Raw genomic sequence first — 25,739 nt, 5'->3', positions numbered from 1 at the left:
GACCAACTGGAAAGTTATCTCTGTTCCAGTACTAGTATCCAGAATATCAAGGACCAGTTACAGTAGTTGTGAGCCATCTTGCATCGGGAGAGACTGTAGGGGCTTTATAATATCCTTACAAACATCATCAGTGCTTGGATCCAGGCCGTTGGGGAAGCAAAGTCACACTGATAAATGTACTCAGACTCCCAAATATTTTGTAAATTTGATTCGATTTTGCAATCACTGAAATACCACTGCATACCCTTTCAACCTGTGAAGTTTCATCTTGTTTCGTCCTCCCCCTCTGATACTTCACCTTTTTGTGCTAATGTATTTCAACATAACACAAAATACCATTTCCCCTCTAAGACTTCCACAAGGCCTACAATTTTTTTAGTGAAACAATGCACCAAGAAACAACATTCAATATGAGGAAAACACTACCACAAATGACAATTTAAAACTTACAAAACCACTGATGGTAATTTGAAGAAAGTGGATCAATTATGGGAAACTTTAATAAACAAATTACAACGTACTTAAAAGGACATATATTTCTGATACCTACAAAAGATTAATGCTTTCGCTCTAAAACGACACATGCTGTGAATTATGAACATGTACATTGTTTAATCAAAGGCATCTGGATGCATATTAGTGGACATTAATGTGGGGTGTGTCCACCCTTTGCTCTTATGACAGCCTGAGCACTGCTGCCAACACTCTCCATACCATGATTGAATTTATGTGGGTCAATGGCAGCCCAATCTTCATCAATATCCAAATCCAGTGAAGTGAACTGGACCCAAGGTGTAGGACCACTTTTGCATGGGATTGGGTTGTGGTGGTGGGTCTTGGCAAGGGAGCAGGTCATTAGCAACTTCTAAAGTTAGCATCAAAAGTCAAAAAATTATATTAGCATGTGACTACACTCATAGTGTCTCAGTGGAGGCAGCAGCGGCAGCCCCTTGCAGCATGCGGGGAGTATGGTGCATGGCGGCGGCGAGCTGACAGTCATCAGACTGCAGCTGTATGTGTCCTTGTTAGCATGACATGGCTCCTCATGGTTGGAGCCAGTGGTGCTGAAGACTGCTGGCTGTTGGTGAAGAAGTGCCAAGTCCAAAAAGGAGGGCCTGGCACTAGGAAATGGTGTAGTAATTGAGGCCCAAGGTTATGGCAGCTATATGTGGTCCCATTTTTCTCAGTCGCCTAACCCTTCTGCTGAAGTTAATGGTTATTTATACTGGCTTGCGCTCCACTTGTTGTGCCAATGTGCTGTTTCCAGTCATATTTCGGACAGAAAATCTATGGCCTGACATTGTGTAAATAGCTTGGTTCATCCTACAAGATCGCCATCTTACCACTGTATTGCCGTATTACAGGGATTGGTCTGGTCTGCATTATTATGTGTATACAGCCCCGTTGGTGCACTCGGCTTGGTGACACCTTGGCACCTTCTGGTTACCTTCAACTGCTGCATCTGAAGTGCTAGTTTCTGTGTTAATGCCCAAAAAATAGTGGTGGCCCATTACCTTCTTCCTCTGGAAGACCCAGCCATCAGGTCTCTACCCTATACCGATCTGCAACAGAACTCAGCATACATGGACGACAATGTACAATTTCTACAGTTTTTTCTGCTTAAGTACTGGGAGGCTTGAACCACAATGTTCATGGGCTGTGATTTTACTCTACAGATGTTAGTCCTCTGGCTTCGCAGTGCTCCCAACTATTCCCTCACAATGAGTAAGCTAAAGTTTCCATTTCCACTCTTTTACAGTCAAATAATTGCTTATAAAATCACACAACACAATTCGCAACTGCTGTTGTCACCCTTGCTCAGTGATGCTACCATGGCAACCCTGTGTGTGACGCTTACATCTCACAACATCTCTCAAGGATCACTCGAGTCCCTCATGCCTTGTGAACTAGTGTTTTACAACATCTTAAATACAAGAAAACATATTTCTTAACACCACTCCCTTTATAATGTTCTAGCACACAACAGTTCTGTTTTCAGGTTTTACTGCCAAACTAAGAACAGTACCAAAGAACTCTTCTCATCTTCATAACTTGTCCTTAACAAATCAACTTTAACGGCATGTGGTCTGGTTCTGTTAATCTCTTGTGCTTGGCTACTCTATCGTCTGTTTGGTGATTTTTTAACTCGTTGTTTTCGAACATTCTTCAGAACTCTGTTCCTTGTGACAACAGTTTCTTCATACTACCTTAGAAAACGTGTTCCCAACTGTTCTCATAAATGATTCACATGTGGTACTACAACTCACCATAAGTCAGCAGGTAGTTCCACTTTTTTGTGTCACTGTAGTGCTCATCAAAGACAGAATTTCTTTCTAAATGCTTGGCTTCCTGGTGTCCTTCCTCTTCCAAAGCTACTTCCTGTGCCCAGTTTCACTATATCATACGAATTAAGCCTTTGCGGGTTTGTTCACAGTTTAATCAACAAAGATGAACAGTGCGACTGTTCCCTACTGGCAACAGTTTGCCCTAGGAGGAATTTTTTCCGTTCAGGTCCCACTGCGTACCGCCAAAAGTCAATTTTGGCCTGATGTTCAGACAGGAAGTTTACTCTTAGGTTTTCCTCTTAGCTTTCACCTAGATTACACACATCATGCACATCAGACTACGGTGGTGTTGTAAACAGACGGTACTGAGGATAAGCTTCTTGCTTTACAAGGCTGTTGAGTGAGTGCTTGTGCTGCTGTAACATTCTGAACGGCAGACATTCACTCCCAAGGCATATACTCAGCTTTGATGGCCTGATCATTAGTTTTACAAACTTTTTCTATCCTCATCCTGCCTCTGAGGAAATATACGAACGTGTACCATTTTCTCCACAACGTCTGCCACACAACTATCGATGTTAACAGCTTTACGTCGATTCCCCATAATATCTACAACAACGTCATCTTCTGTGATTCCATTCAGTACGACACAACAGTCAGTGTTGCCGCACGGTCTGAGGCGTCATGGGTGGTTCCTACAGCTCCCCCCGTTGGAGGTTCGAGTCCTCCCTTGAGTATGGTTATGTGTGTTGTCCTTAGCGTAAGTTAGTTTAAGTTAGATTAAGTAGTGTGTAAGCCTAGGGACCGATGACCTCAGCAGTTTGGTCCCATAGGAACTTACCACAAATATCCAACAGTCAGTGGTATACGTACTTCCCTGCACATCTGACCCAGGCTCCACAACCTGTAAACAACAGCCACTATCACTCAATAGTGTTGACACTACTCCAGTTAAATCATCCATGTTGCTATCTACGCACTTATTCACTCCCATACAGAACACACTTACGTTGTCTGGCACTACAGCTTCTTCAGACTGTACAACTCCACATAATATTGGAGCAGATACTTCTGTCTTACGCCCCTAATGGTAAGAATTTTAGTACCCCATGCACTGAGAAAACCCTCTACCATGTCATAACCCACTTAATTAATTATCTTATAATTTTCCCATTCAAGGAATTGCTCCACCAGGGGTTAAATACTGGCCACATACCCACAGGTTCAACACGCTTAACCACAGCAGCGTTAGATGGATGTATTGTGGAAAAAGGGTAAACTAAACACAGGCCTGCTTCCTTTCAACTTTCTCCTTTCGCTCCTTTCCTTTCATTTTCCCATCCTCACCTCTTCTTTTTTTCCCTCTGATCTCCTCTGCAAATCCTCCTCCATACTCTGCAGCCTCGTGGAAAGCTATTTCCTTCTTCTTAATCTGGAGTGCTTCCAGTCTTTTGGACATCTTTACATTGTCCACTCATATATTATCCACTTTTTACAACTTTCAATACTTCCTCTGTTGTAACCCCCTGGGGTACAGAAAGGGCTCCCAGTGGTACTGCCCATGACATGATTACCCTTTATCCGTTATGCAAACAAAAATGACAAGGCCACTTAAATGTACCACATCCCAACATATCTCACCACTTCACGTTTATATACAGAGCCATATTCTTTACTGAACACCATTCCCTGTTCGAAATGATACAAACTAACAAACTTTTCCTCTGGCGTCCTGAAACTCTTATTAAATACATGCAAAACAAAAATAAATAAACAAAATAATTAAAAAACAGCAGAACAAAATCAGATTATGAGAAGGACTCTTAACTGTAACACTAAAATAATACTTCTTACTGGGACTTAATTCCTCTGCCTGAGTAGCTGCTCATAATTGCTATTTCACACTTTGAAAACAATGAATACTCATTGACAGCACTCATCTTCACCCCCTGAATTGCTGCACATGGTTAACACCTTACATACCACTAGGCAATGAGTCACACTCCTGCCAATTGATAATACATATTGCCAAAAGACCCACTGACTCTCCATGAAACTTGCAGCCAGAAAAAATACAGTAAACGCAAAACTTTACTCACCTCACCCCTATCTTTATGAAGCTACAACCCTGCAGTAGTTGAGTCATGTTCTCCATCCACGGATGGCGGTTTTATTAATTGTAGATCCCACTTCTAATACCAACTGAACTGGATCTGAGCTGTAGGGCCACATCTATACAGGGCTGGGTCGTGGCAAATGGTTTTGATGTGTATATAGTGTATCTAAAAATGCTGGAGTATGGAATGGAATGCAGTGACAGCATTAAAGCTGACGAAGTTCTGTCGTGAATGGGAGTGTTTAAGGGATCTGGAAATTTCTTTCTAAAAAAATTATGAAACAGTCCATATTCTAATTCATTTAAAGGTTAGACACTGATTTTGTCCCACCACACTCACTGACTGATTGATTTTTATTTGTCCCCATTTGATTACATTTTGTACGAAGTGTCTACTTGTAATATAGGACAAGTCAACTTAAACCTATTTTCTTATAATATTTAACCTATTTATTACAATTTAATACATAAAAGTGGCAATACTTATACTAATGTTGCATACATTTTTCACCAACTTTTTAGGTCCTGAAAGTTATTTGCATACTACGTTATACTCATATTTACATTTTTCTCTCAGTATTCATGTTCTCGTGTTATTCAAAGATCATAATATGTTCAATTAATGACAGTACCTCTATAACAGTAATAGTAGCACTTTTCATTTATTGATACGTATACTCCTCTACTCTATAAAATTCTTATTCCATTGAATAATCCTTTAAAAGTTTTAGGAATGCTTCGAACTTTCTAAAAGAGAGGTCATCTACCAGCGTCGTTTTTTCTTTTGCAGATGATCAGCTTCTCGCAGCAAAATAAATGCTTCATATGCCACGACTGCTAAATCCTCTTCTTATCATATCGAACTGCGATTCCACATGATCGAATCCCTTGGCCTAATACATTGGTATGATGTTGATGACAGGCCGAACCCAATGGCTATCGTTTGTTGACCTTCACTGGCCAAGTGAGTAGTGTGTACACTCTTTTAACTGACAAAGACGGAAATAAACATTCGGTTTGGTTCTTGGTTTGATCCACAGTCTAACATAACTGTGGTTTGATCACACAAGTGACAACTGTGCTTCAGATTGTAATATCTTTGCTGTGTCATGTTTTATAAATAATCTCTGGACGTGTGGGATGTTGTGTTTGTAACAAGGGATTTAAAGAATGGAGTCTGACGAGAGAAGGTATTGTTTATGTGGTCAAACTTACGATGCTACAAGAGATATGATCCAGTGTGATGGCTGCAAAGAGTGGTATCATCAAAGGTAATGTGTGAGTTTTTTGCTGTAGCACATTTTTGTATTTTTATTGTTGGAATGTCTGTCGACTAGGTGAAACATACGGTTTCTGCTGTGCCTCACTAAATCACCGAAGCCATAAAAATTCGTGGATTTCATTTAATTTGTTAGTTTTGTCAGGATTTCATAATGCACTTGGTTATGAAGCTATTCCATGTTCAAGTATTCTTTTCAGCATATTTGTTTATATAAATTTTCACATCTGCTGCATACATTTCCAGTGTAAGGCCTTTGCGAAATACTCGATTGTTTTCAGAAGACCACCTCTTCCCCGTTATATGTGAATTTGAAGTCTTCATTACCGCTGGGAAAATAACAAAAGTTCCTCATGAACTGGCGCCTTTTCAGGGGTTACGTTACCTAAGTTATAGATAGCATCGCTTCAATTTTTATAACCACTTAGCAGCTGTACAAGTTAGTGTCGATTTACGACATTTTGAGAGTGACCCACGTCAACGACATTGTTTACAAATTATTGACGAGTTCTGAACAACTATTCAAAATATTTCATTACTCACCACCGTTTGGAAAGTTGTGTAAAAAGTATGCTGAAGATATTGGAAAACACAGTAGTCAATATTTTTTTCCTTAGGGTGACAGTATTCGTTTTCTGTGCTCGTAATATTGATGATTTGAGAATGTAATAAGTGAATAGAGTTCTGATAATATATATACACCCACAAGTTTAGCTGATTTGGATTGTTATGTATGCTGAGGTACTTACCTCCCGAATGCTGCAGATGTGGTATTCATATGTTATTGTAACTATGTTAGTGATTCAGAAACTGTAAATAGATTGTACCTGAGAACAGAACTGTCACTATCCAAAACCAACCTTTTCTTTTTATTTTCGCTTACAGTTCGCAGTGTAGTAGTACATATGCCTAGATATGCTAACATCTCTTTTGCATGTTCTGTAGCATACATTATTGTTGAAAGCAAATAAATTGTCTGTATAAACTCTTGTCATAGTTTTGCTGACATCTCTTCCAATAGAGTACCTACCGTATGAAAATCATAAATGTGTTTACATTCCTGTAGATTTGGAAGTGCTCTGAAGTAATACATTTCCTTATACCTTTTCTGTAATTATTCAGGCATACCTGTCAGAATACCTTAAGTAGTGTCAGGTAGACTGCTAAATTCCTATGGATAAAGATGATTTAAACTGTTTAGTTATTTTTTCCTGTGTTGTACTGCTTGTTTCCAATTGTTCTTGTGATACTGCACATTCCAGTGGCCAAGAGATTGTATTATGATTTGAGAGAAATAGGTTAGTTGTGGATTTATTCAAGTAATGATATGTGGTAATAGCAGGTGTAACACGAGAATATTAAATGACTTGGCTCATTAACAGTGATATTATTTTTATTGTTATTTCCCTCCTGGAAACTTTGGTCTACCAGGATGTGCGAGTGTGTCTGTATGGCCTATAACAGTGGGAGAGTAGACCTACAAATGGATAAACCCTTTTATTTACTTTAGTAATGAGCCACACATGACTCCTCGTTTATTTGCTAATGCGGATCTCTTAACTAGGAGTTCCAGTCATACGGTACACAGGTTTATTCTGTGCAAATGTAGTGCTGACTGTGATTCCATCTACAAATTAAATAATGTATATTGAAAAGGTATTGGTTTTGTCAGACTTTTTGTTTCTAGGTTTGATAGCTATTCCATGGTCACAGCCTTGTGTTGGAATGATCCTGTGTTCACATTGTGATTCATTGTTTTGAATAGTTAATTGTAGTGGGCTAAATGTAAGACATGAGAATAATTCAAAAGCAGTGTAGTTGTGTGTGAAATCTGAATTAGGTTTCAAAGTCTTTAGTTATAAAATTTGTAACGATGATCATGTACATGGAAATAATTGTAAATGTATCTCAAATTTCAGTGTGTGTCAAAGACATTCTTCATTAGTATGGTGAAATCGGATGTCAGTGTTGCAGATTATAAGAACAAATACTGTCCCTTTGGACTTGGTCAGAGGTCTGAATGCCTCACAAAATTTAAAACAGTTTTGGCAATACATGTAGAAAATGTCTTGTCATTGGAAAACAAAAATCTGCAGGTCAGAATGGTATACCCATAAGTCCTTAAATTTGTGCCTAAAATAATAGGACACCCACTATCTGTAATAATTAACTGATCTTTTGACCAGTTTCCCAGAGGTACTGAAGCCTACAGAATTAAGACCACTGTGCAAGGAAAAAAGAGCTTGAGAGGATATTGGGAAATGATCAGCCCATCACTCTTCTTCCAGCCATATGGAAAATACACTGCTCTGAAAAACTTAAGGATGAGAGAGACAAAGTAATATAACATATTAATAACTATATGGAAATGAATTAAGTATGTGGGAAGATTGCCATCATTGCTGGAGGTTTCTGTTGTGCACAAAAAGCTGGAGATCACTCCATGTGAGGAAATATAAATAAATAAAAATAACTTTTAAATCTCTATGACAGTTAGAAGAGCCATAGACAATTTGAATAAAGTTATATGGCTTTTCTGTGACCTAACAAAAGCCTTTGACTCAGTAAATCATGGACTGTTTATTTATGTTGTTTGACAAAAACGTGTAGCATCCAGAAGGAGTGGAGGAAATGAAATGAAACTTCGTCGGTTGAGAGGGTATATGATGATGATCCAGTGCTTACAAAGTATATTCAAATTTCAAAGAACTTGGCAGTGTGATCCCACTTAAAAATAATCACACTTTTCAATACAACTTAAAATATGGGTGGCAGCAGCTTTTTCAAGCCCACTGGTGTCCAAAATTTAAAAATGAAAGTAACTTTCATGTGGGGTGGCTCTGACACTGGGAACAGCTCTAATGGTAGCTCCGTCTCAGTGCCAGTATCCAGGATACCAAGGACCAGTTACAATTGCGGACCATCTAGCACCAGGAAACACTACAATAGATTTGACATGGTGCATGTATCCAGGTTAGAGGGGTTAAAATGTCTCTGGAAAGTAACAAAGCTTAGTGAAACTGAAAGAAATGCACAATAAGATGAACAGATGTGACAGCTTTATTCAATGGCAATAACTACACTGAATTCGCCATGATTTATTTATACAGTTCCAACCATTTACATACATGCCAGAGTCCCTAGAAATTACAAAATTAATTTTTGTCCTAATTTTCATAGCCAGATGAAAAGTGGGAAATGGACAAATGGGGTATCAAATTGACCATCATGAGATATTGGTTTGCAAAAAAAAAAAAAAAAAAAAAAAAAAAAAAAAAAAAAAAAAAAAAAAAAAAAAAAAATTGTTTGAAAATAATCAGGGTAATAAGAAAAAATTTCAAAATAAAAAATTTAGAAATCCTATCAAATGTTTTTGGAATTGATTCGTAAGAAATAAAATAGATTAAGGAAACATTTGATGTGCCTTTTGTATGATACTTGAAATCATTTACAAGTTAGGTGCCAATTGAGAATTTAAAGTTCCGCCAGATAAATATCTTCTAGTACTCTCAAAAATTCTGATATTCTAAAGTTGAGCATTGAACTTTAAATTCTCAATCTGTACGTAATTTGCTTTAATGATTTTTGAGCAGTCAGTGGAAGGTGTGTCAAATTTTTCTCTAATCTAGTTTTTCTTACTATTAAACAAATGATTTCACATAACATTTGAACTTCTTTTTTTTTTTCCTCTGGCCATTTACAAACTTGATAGGTGTGGGATCGGGGTAATGTTCTACAGTGGCTCACGTCTTACCTGTGCAGTAAAAAACAGTGTACTATATTTTCAAATGCTGCAAATTGTTCTTCCATATGGAAAACAGTGAAAGTAGGTATACCTCAAGGCCCTATCCTATGACCTGTTTTGTTCTTCCAGAATAAACTTGCACTTTGAAACAAGTGTTCATTGATTTGACGTTGCCTGACAGATCAAAACATGTGCCAGACTAGGAATTGTTCCTGTTCTACATTAATGTTTTATCCACCAATGTAAATGCCCATTTGATTTTACCTGCAGATGATGCACCCATGTTAATTGAAGACTGAGTAAAAATATGTTCGGATTCCATCAGTGTAATAAACCAGCATGTTATGCTTCAAATTGCTTATTTAAGTGGCAATTCTACAAAGATGAATGAACCTAATTTAACTCTTCAAAGCAACCAAGTAAATGTATTTAATGTTCACAAAAACTTTTCTTGCTTTTTAAGAAAAAGATAACACTTTGGACAAACAGTTTACAAATGTGTTGGTTGGCTACCAACAATAAATGAAGAGGAAGTGTCTGAAATGTGACAGGCATTAATTGGAGAAGTCATTCCGCGTCTTGAAGGTTTGAATGAAGCTTTTACCAGTGTTTTCCAAGGGAACAGCACATGGATACCCAGATGAATTGTGAAGTGAATACTCAGTTATTGACAACACACAACCTTCAGTTAGGTCAGCAGAAGAATATGAAAGTTATATTGAACTGACATTTGATTCATCATTGGGAAAAAACAAATTATATCGATGCCATTACTGGAATTGTGGCACAGTTTAAAAGATGCGTAGCCTAGGTTGCGGCAAAAGGCTGTCTTTCTACTTTCACCATTTGCAGCTGCATGTGTGTGCAAAACAGGACTCAATTTATGTATCAACAAAAAAGTAATACTGCAACATACATTGTTTATGTTGTTTTAAACTTAACCTACCTTAAGAGCTTTTGGGTTTGTTTTGAAACAACTTTTTGGAACAAATAAACATTATTTGGAACAATTATCCTTTTTGTTGAAGATAATCCATCTATAGTATGTTGCATTAATTCTTTCTATAGAAACATACCAGGGGTTCCATGATAAAAGTTGATATTTAGATGGTCTTTACTCATTGAAAAGATTAAAACTGCAATAAATCATCTAGAAACATAGTTTCAGCTTAATGGATTAACACTGAACAGTCCAAAGACCCATATAATCCAGTTCAGAACAAAACAGGCAAAATCCAAAGAAATTTTTTAATCACAAAAATAGATTTCTAAAACAAGTGGTTTCTGTTTAATTCCTTGAATTAAACCTAGATAAGAATTTAAACGGGATTAAACATGCTGAGTATCTAGTAAACAAATTGTGTAGCTTTGCAATTGCAACCCAAATATTAGCTAGTGCCACTGTCATAAACACTAGGAAAAATGTGTTCCATGGCTACTTCCAATCAGTTATGGTACTGTTTTTAAGAAAAATTTGAGCAACACATTGTGCGTAGTAAAATTGCAGAAAATAATTATTAGAAACACATGTTGTACTTTGAAGGGGACCAGGTTGGCCATTGTTTCAAACTGCAGTTACTAACAGTTATCTCGCTGGTATATCTAAGATATTACCATCTTTTTACTTAGGAATATATGCTGGAACTTGTGAACACTGTGGCCATTAATGAATGGTGGCTGGTGAATAATGCAGCCAGTCACAATTACTCTTCAAATGCTTTTATTGTAGAGGCATAGCTGTTTTTCGGCGTTCATTCCCATTTTGAGATGGCTAACATTTCCTGTCATAGAAATGCTCTCATCAGCAAATTGCTGGAACTGACAACATGCTGCTGATGGAGAACATTTTATGTAACTGGGAATGAGCATATGAATGCCAGAAATTGGTTATGGCTCTGAAATAAGTGGTCATGTCTGGTGGCATTATTCACCAACAGATTATTTTATCTCCCTGCTCATCATTTAAATGTACCTGCTCAGACTCTCAACAAACTAAGAGGCAAGAAAATTATTAGTGTGAAGCTAGAGCCACTGAAAAAACAGCTACATGGTACTGTACCTCAGAGATGCTTCTAGTCAGTCGGTTTCAAGAAAGACAAACTGATTATTTGAGCAGGATGTAGTTTGTCACTTGCCTTGTTGTGTAGATGTAGCTGTCTTTTCACAGAAACCTTACATTTATGTTAAAATGTGTACATTATGAGATAATAAATATTCACAATAAATACTTTTGCCTAAGTGAAGTGTTACCCATTTTATTATCCCGCAAGACATCAGTGAATGAAAATGTGCAATATATCTTATCATACTCATTTCTGTGCGCCCAAAATAGGTTATTATTGTTATGGTAAAAGTAGCAGAGCTGCACCTTTCAGCAGGCCTAGTGTATGGTATTTCCAGTTCCAAGTTTTTATTGTAAGAAATATAAAATTTCCTATCTTGATTCCCCCCACCCCCTTGTAAGTATATGGGCTTATTAGACATGGGATATTTTCTAAAAATACAGATCGTCCACTTTTGTTCTGTTTTAATTTTAAACGTAGTCTATTTGTGCAAAACAAATTAGTAATTTTCACAGATCATTGCTGACTGTTTTTCTCCATTGATACTTCTTTGCTTGACTTCACAACAAAGCTTGTATCATCTGAAAACCGTACTAATTCTGCCTCCTGATTCAAATTAAATGATAGATCATCAACATAAAGCAAGAATTTCTCCCCAGCCTTGGGTTACTGTCGGCACTTTGTTTTTTAAATAAGAACTAACCCAGACATATTTGAAAACACATATCCATAAAAACTCCACTTCTCTAGGAGAATGTTATGATTGGCACAATCAAGTGCCTTCGGTTTTTGTCACAGAATATCCCAAATAGTGATATTTTACCATTTAAAGATTTTATTATGTGCTCATTAAATATATAAGTAGCTGACTCAGTAGAGTGAACCTTTTGAAATCCAGACTGTGATTGGCCAGTTATGCCATTACTGTAGAGGATGGTAACAACACTGGAGTGTGTTACCTTTTCAAAAAGTTTAGAAAATTATATAAGAAGTGACACCAGCCAGCAGTAGTCCCTCACATCTGTGGAGCCACCTTTTTTTGGAAAGGCCTTACCATGGCATATTTCAATCTGTTTGGGGATATACCCTGAATTAATGATGCGTAATGTGATCAAGAGCATTACACAATATAGAGCCACAACCTGTTAGTGTCTTCTTAGAGATGTTATTCACCCCATGTGAATTTTCATTTTTTAGTCTTTATGATTCTCCTTGTTTCGAATGGGGTTGTGAGATTGATTTCTATTTCACTAAATGTACTCTGTATAGCTTGTTTAGTGTACTCTTTGGCCTTCTCTTTTGAACTATTTTCACCAATTTTCTCACCTATCTTTAAAAAGTAGTTATTAAAAATTTGTGCTGCACATGAAGTGTTTTTTACAATGCTCTGTTGTCTGTACAGAACTAATGTCATCTCCTATGCTTCTTTCCCTGTCTCTTTTGAAAATATTTTGTATTGATTTTATTTTATTGTACAATCTGTCGGCTGTGGTAGACCCATAAAACATGGAAGTTGCAAAACAAATGTCTAATAGGTGCAAAAGTGTTGTTACTGTGGACTCTTTGTCATATAGAACAAGTCATTCCTAGTTAACTTCCTCCCAAAGCATGGCTTCCTTTCGACCAAAAATAAATATGGAGTATCCCCATTTCTTTGAAGATCTCAAACAGCAACTATTTGTCCACATCTTCTGCATAGGTGATTGCAGTATGGACAGTTTGTTTATGATCTGTAAGCAGATGCTCTGGCCAATAATTATTTTGGAGGTTGGCAAGGTATCTGCCACTTCAGATGCCAAAATAATATTTTGGTGCAGTCATTTGGACAGCATAGTTATTATATATAAAAAATTGAAACCATTAGCATGTTATGCAAAATTACACATTAGGTATTTTGCCTTTACTCAAGGATTAACTATATATGCAAATGAAAGCATTTAAGAATTTCATGGTGGTTTTCTAATGAAAGAGATCAAAATTCACTAGTTTTATATAATTTAACAGTTTTACAGGGGGATGTTATATATTTGTTTGTTCCTCAATGCACAAACATGTTATGAGTGAGTTTAATGTAAACCAGGACTGTAAGGTACATCTAGTGTTGAAAGGAATGTAGAGGTGTTCTGTTTTTTACTTTTAATCCAGTGTCTTTATTGTATGAGTACATCTATAATGGAGTTAACATTTCTGATGAGAAATTGATAAAGGGGGAGCTTTATTGATGCACATTCTGTAAAAGTGATTTAATAGTAGAATGATGAAGATGCTGTAGAGAGTTTAATCACATGCATGTGTAGCTGTCAACATTAAGAACTCTTAACTTTCAACAGTCCATTTTCATGGAGCCTTTACTTAATGAAGTGAAGTGGTTGTTCCTATCTTATTTCACAGGGTAACTTGAGCTTATTCTGTAAATATCTATTCATGTCTCCTAAATTTTTGCATACATTTTCTGTAAATACTCCTTGTCTTCTTTTATCATTAATGAGGAAAAATGTTTGCTTGTTTTGTCGTGTGGCATAAATTAAATTTTAAGTACTTCAAAAGGCCTGCAGCATGCGGAGTCATACATACCTGCAACTACAAGTTATGGGAAGCATATACGTGAAAATTACAATTTTGACTTTGTACACCAAGCAGGATGGCACACTGGACTTAAATTTGGGAGGAATGTGCCTCTGACCAGATTTCTCATGTTTTGCTGACATTAAGGCAAATATGAGGATTATTCCTCAGAAAAAGGCATAGCTGATCTTGTTAGTCATTGTTGCCCTATCCTAGTTTGTACTCAGTCTCTAATTACATAATCATTCACAGGATGTTAAACATAATCCTACTTGCTTCCTTATTCACTTTATATTGTATTAAAAGTGAATAATTCAAAATGTTTGGCAAGGAGATCTTTAAGTTTATCCAGCATTTAATACACAGTCGCTGTTTAATTGCAACTAGATTCCATTGAGAGTCCATCCTCTCATTTTTGGGCTTCTTTACATATAAAAAACCAACCATTCAGCCTGACCTGTCATGGGTCCCATGTACATGAGCAGTATTAGAGTATGGCCCATAAAAATGGTTTGCTACAAACTTCAGTTTTACAGTATTCTGCCAATAAATTGAAGCCTGCCATTTGCTTTATAAGTGAGCCTAAGTGGTCATTCTACTTCATATCTCATCAAATGTTTTACTCTGAATTATTATATTTATAACATGACTGCCTGCGGGATTTATCAGTCACAACTGGAGTCAAAGATTACCATACTTCTGTTGTGTGACATGCACAACTTTAAATTTCTCTAGATTAAGAGCTTGTTGCCCTTCTTTGTACCAGTCTGATATTTTGTCAGTGTCTACATGGATATTAATGCACTGGATAGGATTTCCCCTCTGTGGACGTGATAATTTGTGAAAAGCCTGATTGCAACTGATACTGACCTAAAACTCCTGAATGTATAACATGTCCAACAACAACAGTATACCTATTAAACTCCCCTGAGCTACACCAGATATTACTTGTCTGCAGAGGGCTCCCATCTAAGGTAACCTAATGCATTCCGCCGTCAAGAAATGTTTGATAGTCACATACGTGATGCATGATGTGTGTTTCCTTTAAAAGTCAATGATGTGGTGCTGAATTCATGAATTCTTCATACTCATTTTAAATCGTGGCTTCCCATTGCAGAACTGTGTTCTGTGCAGTGTCACTACTTTCCTCTGATCTTAAATAAAATATTACTTGATGTTTTAAAATCCAAGGAATAACAATTCCTCCAACACAGATTCCTCGAATCTCACTCGTAATTGGGAGTTGTTACTGATTACGTTATAATAACTGGCTAGCATTGATAAAATGATAGAAAATGTGGACTATCAAGACTGAATAAAAACTTGTGATTTCTGCTATTACCAATTTTTTAAAAAAATGTTAAGTATATTACTCTGCTCTTTGATTGTCTATCTGATTGACTACTAAGCAAATGCTATTATGCCATCTACAATACCAGAATTGTGACAATGCTGTATCAAGGCCATTCATTTTAATTGTTTCAGTCTTAACTCAGATGTAAGAAAAAAAAAAAACTGAAACTAATGCATTATTTACTTTACAGTTGTGTCGACCTGCAAGAATATCTTGTTCCATACATGGACAAGTTTCATTGTCCTAAGTGTATCCACATAGCTGGGCCTTCAGTGTGTAAGTATCATATTTTTTATACACACATTTTCTTTTCTATTAGTATCAAATGTCATATGTCTGGTATTATTAACTCAATATTAACATTAGACTGGGGCACTGGGGGAGGCTGTCAGCAGTCTTGTTAGGGAACAAACTTACGATAGTGTAGGTTGTGACTTGAATAGGATTTGAGTTTGGACATGCACAACTTAAGTTCACTTCACATTCATTTTTTTGCCTTAATGTCATCTTGATACAACTGCAAGGTGAGTTAATGAGATCTGAGAGGGTACTGAAGACTTCTGCTGAGACACAGTGATGTCTTGTTACTGATTGAGAGTGTGAGTAGGTCAATTTACACTATAAAAATCGTGTATCTGAATACGATTGTGAAGGAGGGCTTTATTTCACTTACGATTGGTAGTATAGTGGGTGGATGTAGTATCACTTCAGGTCAAACTTTAAAAGCATTCTGACAGAAGTTCTATGTAGCTGTGGGAAGTGGTCATTGTGCCAATTACAGTGTTTCACTGAATAGTATTTATGTATTTTTCAGATGACAGAAGTGTTATTTGAAATGATGTGGGATGCAATATAACTGATTTAACTGATAGGGTAACAGATAACACCAGGTTGGGGTTTACAGAGAAGAGGTGATCACTTATCTGAAACAGAACACAGTGCATGTAGTTTCTGACACAGAACTCGCATAAAAATAGGTTATTAAAACAGCTAGTGAAGTTGAAAATTTTAGATTTCTAAGAGTAAAAATGGATGATTATCTAGTTCATAATTTTCTGCAGAAATTGGATACTGCTGTCTCCACTATAAGAATAGTGTTACATTGAGACATGGAAGACTGTTCGTATGCTTCCATAGATTGTCATATTGTGTGGTTATCATAATTTGGTACAAATCTGTGCATTCATCAGGAATGTTCTTATCAGAGAAAATGGTGGTCAGAGGGGCCTATGGTGTCAGTTTGCAAACTTCCTGCACAACAGAATTCTAACACTGTCCCTCCTGTAGGCCACATGTACTACCCCCTTTAAAAGTTTGTTTCTAATATGGGTTCATTTAAAAGAAACTGTAACAGTCATTCATTAAACAATTGGCAGAAAAGAAATTTGCATTTGGATGACACTTTGTTAACTGTAATGCAGAAAGAGTTCCATGTTCAATAGGCTTTGAGCAGAAGTGAAGAATTTGAGTTAAACTTCAGGTTTTCATATCTTAAGTTTAAAGATTAGCTTATGCCCTACCGTTGTTATTTGTACAGACAAATATTGTTTCCATGTTTATTACTGTTTTTAAAATTTCAATTCAGACCAACTAAGGACTACATTAAGATAACTGTTTCTCTTACCCTTTACCCTTCTCAAAATTCTTTCATCATCTCACAATCTGCTCTTTTTCCTTTCATCTGTATTTGTTTCTTGTTGTTTTTCTCTTTGTTGTATCTTCCTGAAAACCTTTGATTTTCTTGACTTCTAGTCTGAAATTCTCGCTTTTGAGTAAGGCCTCTCACTCAATCTGCATTTCTTCCAAGTCCTTTTTTGTCTTGCCTCCTCATCCACTTTCACTGTCTGTTTTCATGTCTTGGAAGAAAATGTGATTCTTCTTTGTTAATCTGTCTTCCTTCATTTTATTTAGATGTGTATAGAGTGTAACACCTCTTTTGCAGATGCCATCTATTATTGTTGTGCAGGATGTGTATATTTCCTTGTTTGACCACGAAACAAAATTGCAATCTTTGTCATTGATTGAGCCTAATATTTTTCACAAGATGCTTCTTCCTACCTTTTCCAAATCTTCTAACGCCATTTTACATCCAGATAAAAATAGTGTTTGTGACCCATGGAAGACATCTGGTTTTGCAATTGTACTATAATCCCGTAACTTAACATATTCAGAAAACAAATAGTTTTTATTGTACAGATTTCTTTCATTTATGCTCTTTTCATTTTTCCAGTTTTGTTTTTAATTGCTTCTTTTTCATTTTTTACATTTATTTTTTGACCCAGATATTTAAAGTTGTCTGTTGTCTTGGACTTGTCACAATCTGTTTTTAAAATTCTCATTGACCATGCCTTCTGTCTTTTCAAATGATATTTATAGACCTGCTTTTCAGCTGTCTTCTTCTACATCTACATTTTTACTTTCCAAACCACTGTGAAACGTGTGGCAGAGGATCCCTGTGGGAGCAGTATGTAGGAGGCTGCAATTTATTCCCACGTTAATTGTATAAAATTGGTTCTAGAAACTTTCTAAATAGTTTGTCATGGATTAGTTTGCATCTGTCTTCAACAATATGCGACATCAGTTCTTTCAGAATCTTCATGACACTCTCCCATGGTCATACAAACTTGTGACCATTCATATTACCCTTCTTTTTATCTGTTCAATATCCATTGTCAGTCCTATTCTGTGCAGGTCCCATACACTTGAGCAGTGTTCTGGGATGGGTAGCATGAGTGTTTTAGAAGTGGTGTCCTCTGTAGACCAGTTGTACAGCCCTCAACCAGTGAACTGCAGTCTGCCTCTTGCTTTACCCACCATTGAGCCTATACGATTTTTCCATTCTCTATCCCTAAAAAAATTGTTTCACCCAAGTGACTGGATTCTAACTGCCTCTCATTCATGTTATACTAACAAAATACTATGTTTGTTCATTTTGTGAAGTGCACTATTTGATATTTCTGAACATTTAAAGCAAATTGCCAATCCTTGGACCGCTTTGAAATCTTGCCAAGATCTGACAGAATATTTGTGCATCATTTTTCGGACAGTATTTCATTATTCGTATCTGCATCATCTTGGAAAGTCTGTGTTTGCTATTAATATTGCCCACAAGGGTCCCAACACACTTCACTAAGCACACCCAAAGTTACTTCTGCACCTGTCAGTTCCTATCTATCCAGGATAACTTTCTGCATCCTCCCTCCAAACACAAATTTTGCTTGATACCCCCATACAATCATACTTTTGATAAGAAGTATAGATGTGGTGCTGTAAATGGAGACACACTGCATCTACCTGCCAGCTTGGAACTATGCCTTTCATTATATCATGTGAGAAAAGTGCGAATTGGGTTTTACATAATTGATGTTCTTAGAATCCATGCTGGGTGGCATGAAAGAGGTCATACTGCTCAAGATACCTCATTATGTTAGAACTCTGAACATGTTCTAAGATTTTTCAAGAAGTGGATGTCAAGGATTTTGGATGGTATGCCCCCTCCCCCTCACCCCAGGGGATCGATGGGAGAATGTAGTTAAGAGGGGCTAACTTTGCCATAAATTCAGTAAAGAATCGTATAGGGATTCTGTTGGGCTCTCGGGCTCTAGAGATTTGTTCAGTTTTAGTGGTTTCAGCTGTTTCTCAACATCACTGTCACTGATATCCATCTCACTCATCTCTATAGTAATACAGGAGTTAAATTGCAGGAATATACCTGGGTTTTCTTTTATAATGGAACATTTGAAAACGGGACTCAGCGTCTCTGCTTTTGCTTTGCTATCCTCAATTTCATTCCTATCTTGTTCGTGAGTCACTCCACACTAACTCTGTTGCCACCAATAGCCTGTACATGTGACTAGAATTTCTTTGGATTTTGTGAAAGATCTTCCAACAATTTTTATGGTACTGTACTCATTGAACGTTTCATGCATTGCTCTCTTGACAACCAAACACATTTCATTCAGCATCTGTTGCTCTGTGCTTTGTCTTGCACCTGTTATGCAGTGATCTGTTTCCTTAGAAGTTTCTTTACAGTGATTGTTTACTAGGGAGGTGTCCCTCCTCCTCCCCCATGGTGAACCACTGTTCTGCTGGGTACATATTTATCCAGTACATGGTCAACTATCCTTTACACTCGAGCAATATTTTCTCGGCATGCTCCCGTTCCGAGCTAAAAGTTTAAAATTCCTCATTAGATATGATACTTCTTCTTCTTCTTCATGTAGTTTACTGAATCTTTCCACTTGTTTTAGTTGGCCTTTATACTTTGGTAATCATTGTTGCCACAGCTCTCTCTTGGTTACTGATACCAGCTTTGACTCTGACTTCATCAGAGAGGTCAGATCTCTTTGTTCCCATGAGTTAGGTTTTGAACTGTCTGTTGTAGATAGTTTTCAGAGAAGGCATCTGGTAATGTATCATAGGATGTCTTGTAATGCTCACCATTGTAGACTGCTTCACGGAGGAAGACACTTCCGCTCATAGAGGCAGTGCGATAGGGAGTCATAGAGGGGGATGAGGTTTGCACATGCATGGTGGCAGAGAGCGGGCAAACGAAGTCCGTGTTGCCAAACTGTGTTGCTGCAGACAACAGTCGTGTTCATTCACCTTTGGTATTTCATATTATATGTTCAAATCTGTGATGGAATAATACATTTTAAAACTGATTTTGATCATTCATCTACATGAGAGAAATTTTACTATTGAGTCTTGAGGTTGTGTCCACATCTCCACAGAAATTGTGTGTGTGATGGCGGAAGGCGAGAACAGCTGATACAGGTTTGTGAAGACGTCAAGAACAATTTTTCTCAAAATGAAGATTGTCTAGCAACTAGATTATTGAAAATAGTTGCAATAATTGACATTTATTGTGATTTGGACTGTGTTATGGGGCAAAAATGTAATACATGACAAAGTAATCTTCAGACTCGAACCGAAATCATTATATTTCTTTGACAACAGCGTCTACTCCGTATAATTTTTTAAATGTGTGTGATGTGCGTATGAGGGTGTGTTTCACTGCTATTCAGTGTAAATTCTTATGCATAAGAAAAGAATTACTGGTAGCAAACACTATTACAAAAGACTATTGTAAAAATTGTCAGTGTGTTGTTACATTTTTCGATGACAACAGGCATTATGAGTTTAAACTAACTTGTTCGAAATTACAGTGGGTGAATGCACTTCTGATGCATTGAACACGCTAACAATTAACCATCTTCTTTATATAACTCGACGGAATGCTGACCCATAAAATTGAAAACCACCGGTATATCGACAGGCAACCCTTCCTTTCATTTTAGGCGTTTTCCAATTTGTGCCATGAAAATGACGGGTTGACGTGTCGAAATACTGGAGTTTGTGACAAATTTATCCAGCCACAGTCTCTCAAGTAATAAAACAGGCTGGGAAAAGCTTAACTTCTCCTTGGGTAATGTGTTGACCATTATAGTCTGAATAATTCACAGGCTACATAGTCCTAATCGATAAAAATCAGGACGTTCTCATGTACAGTGTATCCAATTGATATGTTGACAAAAACATTTTTAAACCATGATTATTTAAAACCAAAAAAGATCATTACTTTGTTTTAAACTCTACATCATAATATCATCTGATTGTAAATTTAGGATGATACATTCAAGGCTTTTATCCATTTTCACCTCCCTGTGAAAATCTTACTTTTCAGCGTGACACACACACACACACACACACACACACACACACACACACACACACACACACACACACACACATTGTGTCGACACTGAAGGGGGATGCTGTCTATTGCTTCAAGCACAAGCCACTCAGTGTCTGTTATCTTGAGTGTTTTGTCTCTGCCCCACCCCCCCACCCCCCCCACATAGCTTGTAACCTGTGCTCATAATTCTGTCGGATTATACTGACAGTAATTATGTGGGTAAATGCAAAACTGTGTGACCACATTCACATGCAAGAAAGTCAAATTTGTACATTCTGTCACGTGACTTATATAAATTAACAAGCTGCAAGAATTCAGCATGGGTCTGGCTTATATTGTCCAGAATATTTTTATTTTTCGGCCAGAGCACAATATCCCGTTTCTGGTGCTCGTACTTGGTCATTTCTCTGTAACAACTGAATGATAACTAGGATGGTAATTATAATGATGACTTCAAAGCTAGGTATAACAAGAACTTTTCAGTGAATCTCTTCTTGAAAGTGACAGTATTCATTTTCAAATGGTAGTCACTACTGTTTTTCTGACTTCTAAATAGAAGTTTACTCTGAGGAACCAAATCAGAAGATGAGAGAGCATGCAGAATGAGTATCCCGATAACCTTTTCCTAAGGCAACTTCAAAACCACCAGTACCATCACTCATTTTCCAGCAGGTATTCATGGAATGATTCTGATTCACCCATGTTTCATCAACGTAATACACTGTAGAACTGCCTCCTCTTCTTGTATTGTGAATCTTTGTAATGGACGGGCTTTGTGCTGCTTCTGTGTCACTTCTTTCAATTAAATACTCTTGTCTTAACACGTTTAAAACCAATGTATTTTAAAATTCTTTACATTGACAAAGTGCTACCTTTGAAGCCAATTTGCTCAGGCATAATTGCAGCAAGTTCTTGTGATGTTGGGTATTCCCTTCTTGTATACATTTCAAACACAGAGCACTTTAAAACATCATTGTCAAAACAATCTATTTGTGTTACTGGTATCTTGCAATTTCTATGATTTTTCAGGCAACACAAAAACAAAATTTCCTAAGTTTTCTACAGTTCCAACACTTTTGTTTACTATCCTCTGTGCAGTTCTTGTGCTGACACGTGCTTCTGCAGTTCTTTCTTGAGTCTTGAAAATGTCAGAAACAGAGGTATCAGTTTCACATTCAAATTTGAAGGTGTTGTAAATGATGGACGTAAACCTCCTCGACTGCTTGTGAGGCATTTACATCTACATGATTACTCTGCAATTCACAGTTAAGTGCCTCTCAGAGCGTTCGTAGAACCACCTTCAAGCTATGTCTCTACTGTTCCCCTCTCGAACAGTGCACAGGAAACACGAACGCTTATATCTTTCCTTGCAAACTCTAATTTCTCTTATTTTATTATGATGAACATGCCTCCCTATGTAGGTGGGCGCTACCAAGGTATTTTCACACTCTGAGGAGAAAGTTGGTGGCTTGAATTTCATGAGAAAACCCTGCTACAATGAAAACCAACATTGTTTTGATGATTGCCATCCCATATTGCGTATCATATCCATGGCAGTCTCTCCCCTATTTTGTGAAAATACAAAACAAGCTGTTCTATTTTGAACTTTTTCGATCAATTCTATCTTCTGTACCTCCCACACTTGACAGCAATACTCCAGGAGTAGGTGGAAAAGGATAGTGCAAGTAGCCTCTTCAAAGGACCAGTTGAATTTTCTAAAATCAGTCTTTGGTTTGCTTTCCACACAATGTTATCCATGTGAGAGTTGCATTTTGTCATTTGTAATTGTAATCCCTAAGTGTTTAGTTGAATTTACAGCCTTTAGAATCGTGTTTTATCCTGTAAACCGAATTTAGCAGATTCCTGTTAGTAATCATGCCGATAACTTCAGACTATTCATTATTTAGAGTCAATTGTCACTTTTCTCGCCATACAGATATGTTGTCCAAGTCATTTTCTAATCTGTTTTAATCTCTGATTACTTTATAAGATGGTAAATACTCTAGAAGATGGTAAATCACAGCATAATCTACAAACAGTCTAAGACGGCTACTCAGTTTGTCTCCTAAATCGTTTATTAGACAAGGAACAGAGGAGTGCCTATAACACTTCCTTGCAAACACCAGGTATCACTTCTATCATTTCTGTTTTACTCGATGATTTTCTGTTGATTACTACATATAGTGATTTTTCTGACAGAAAATCACGAAACCAATCACATGGGTAAGACAATACTCCATAGACACACAATTTAATTAAAGGAACTTCACGTTTACTGCCATCACATGACATTTTCATTTGAAAACTACACGAAAATGTTTAGATACATATTCACAGCTATACTGTCGCGAGAAAGTAACATCGGCATCTAAATGAATAATTCGGTTGCTCTGTGAATGAAACTGCGTTGTCGCAAAATATGGCAACAGTGCAGCACATGGGAGAGAGATTCTCGCAGTCCAGTTTGTAACTCGCGGCTAACCAATCGGAAAGGGAATGAATCTTATTGGCTACTAGCAGTTAATGGTGGGGGATGCACAGAATGGCTGAAAATAGGGCTGCCTCCCAGCGTAATGTGAGCTATAGCAAAACAGTAACTGTCCCGATTGATTGTTGGATGGTTAAACTTCCCTGATGATTACAGCATGATTGGGGAACATATGTACTAGTGAATGGATGTTTTCTCTAAAGTTTTCGATTTCATCAGGAGTTGAGCCTGGTGGTCGATAAAAGGATCTAATTATAATTTTATGCCCTTGTCTGATACTCAGTATTTCTCAGATGATCTTGCATGCAGCTTCAATTTCTATCTTGGTAAATTTCCCCAGAAATTTCACTGATGTTAACCTCAGGTTTTAACCAGCTTCGTGTACTAATGCACATTATGTGAGCTGCTTTTTAGGAGATCTTCAAACTCTGGCAGTTTGTTGGGAATGCTTTGGCAGTTAAGTTTTAGTCTTTTTCTTTGCATTCTCTAAGGTTCCATCTGTTATCACAAGATCATCTGCAAAGGCCAAACAGTTAGTTGCTTCTTTTAGTCTACCAAGCTTAATGTAGTTATTGGCTTTTTTCCATTCTCTTTTCCATTGTGAGAATCTTGCAACCCTTTAGATAGGTAGGACAAAATACTGCCATACAATTAAGGAGACTAAGAAGAGATTTGGGCAGATTTTTTTAACTCCACAAACCATTTCATTAAACCTTCAGTTGAATGATAGATAATAAAGCACAGACCGTAGTATAAGGTGCTGCAAGTAGGGTTGGTAATCTCCAGATTAGCAAACGAGACTTTACACAGATCATGGTAGAGAATTTCACTTGTGTTACTGCCACAACCATCCAGATCCCAGCTTTGTTTTCATGAAGTCATCATGTGTAGGAGTGGCTGGGACCTTAGTTAGATCAATAATGAAGATTACAACTCTCTTTGTTCGGTGTGGGTGGTGCATTCAGTATTGTCAGCAGTATGTGATTCTTAACCAAGGACACCTGAAGGAGACAGAATTTTTTAAGGGATTTGTAACTGCACATAGAAATAATGTTACCCTTAAGCTGTTTTTAAGTGAAGAGTTCTTGAATAAGACCATTCCAGCTAATATCAGCTGACAAAGCCATTTTTATCATATTTGGTTATTGAGAAAGAATCTGCTTTCATGACAGATTATTGCAATTTAAGCGGACCTGAGGTTAACCATGTCGTCACACGGCAGTCCGATCAGTGTAACTCAGATAGATGTGTCTGCTCATTTTTATGACTGAAACAATATTTTTAAGGGTGTGGGAAAGCGTTAGGTAACCTTGGGGCTTTAAAATTTAAAATTCAAGACACCCATTAAAACAAGATACATACATTTTTGACGAGTTTGGAAGTGAACTCAGTCTGGTGGCTTGTTAAGTGGCCTGCACCGGGCTCGACACACAGAAGCTGAAGTCCAGTTAGACAATGAGGAGAATGTTTGTTAACACAAACATAAATCTTCAATCCTCCTCCTTTGAAGTTCAATTACATAACACAAGAAATAGTTCACAATTAAATATCTATCATTGAATGAGCCCAATGGAATGTCAGCAATGGAAAACAGTCACAATTACTGGTGTTCTGGTTCACGAGGCACAAATTGTCTTTAATTACACAGACACCATGTCATACCAAAATATCAGAGTTCCAGAGGTCTGCAATGTAGAGGCCAAATTTCAGCATAGTTTGAAGTTAACTGCTGAGAGATCTGTTCACTGTTGGCGCTGAAGCTTCAAAGCTGGTAGAATGGTGTTGGATAACAGGTAATGGGATGATTCCACTAGATTTTCTGATTGAGAAACTTCAGCAGTGGTCAATATAAAGCCAGAGAGCTCATCTTAAGCTGCATGCTGGCTTTAACGCTGTACAGGCACCAGGATACAGTGAGACCTACTTCTGAGCATGTGATCCTGTGGAAGTGAGTAGGTTTGCACTGACTGTGCCCTCTGACGCTTCTGCTACTTATTAGTGAGGCATGTGCTCATTACTGCACTAAGGAGTGTTCACCATTGTGGCCCTGTGACTTTTGGCATAGACTACTTGTGCTGTAGTGCTTTTATGCTGGAGGGCTATGAGCCCTGCATAGTGTCCCTCACCCCTTCAGAAGAGAGATAGT

The 25,739-nt window shown here is 37.3% G+C and overlaps 1 protein-coding gene across 3 annotated transcripts in view; it reads left to right on the top strand.

Moving 5' to 3' along the window:
- The first annotated feature begins 5,536 nt into the window (after positions 1–5,536).
- The window catches only part of LOC126248709 (lysine-specific demethylase phf2-like), a 174,158-nt gene continuing 153,955 nt past the window's right edge, over positions 5,537–25,739 (top strand). For all 3 annotated transcript variants that reach the window (XM_049950004.1, XM_049950006.1, XM_049950003.1), the window contains exons 1-2: positions 5,537–5,672; positions 15,598–15,683. In XM_049950004.1, the coding sequence (XP_049805961.1) occupies positions 5,572–5,672; positions 15,598–15,683 (187 nt within the window). In that variant the 5' untranslated portion in view covers positions 5,537–5,571. The remainder of the gene's footprint in view (positions 5,673–15,597; positions 15,684–25,739) is intronic.

The sequence above is a fragment of the Schistocerca nitens genome, chromosome 3, assembly GCF_023898315.1.
Source record: "Schistocerca nitens isolate TAMUIC-IGC-003100 chromosome 3, iqSchNite1.1, whole genome shotgun sequence".
NCBI lineage: Eukaryota > Metazoa > Arthropoda > Insecta > Orthoptera > Acrididae > Schistocerca > Schistocerca nitens.
This window is presented reverse-complemented; position numbering and strand designations above follow the sequence as displayed.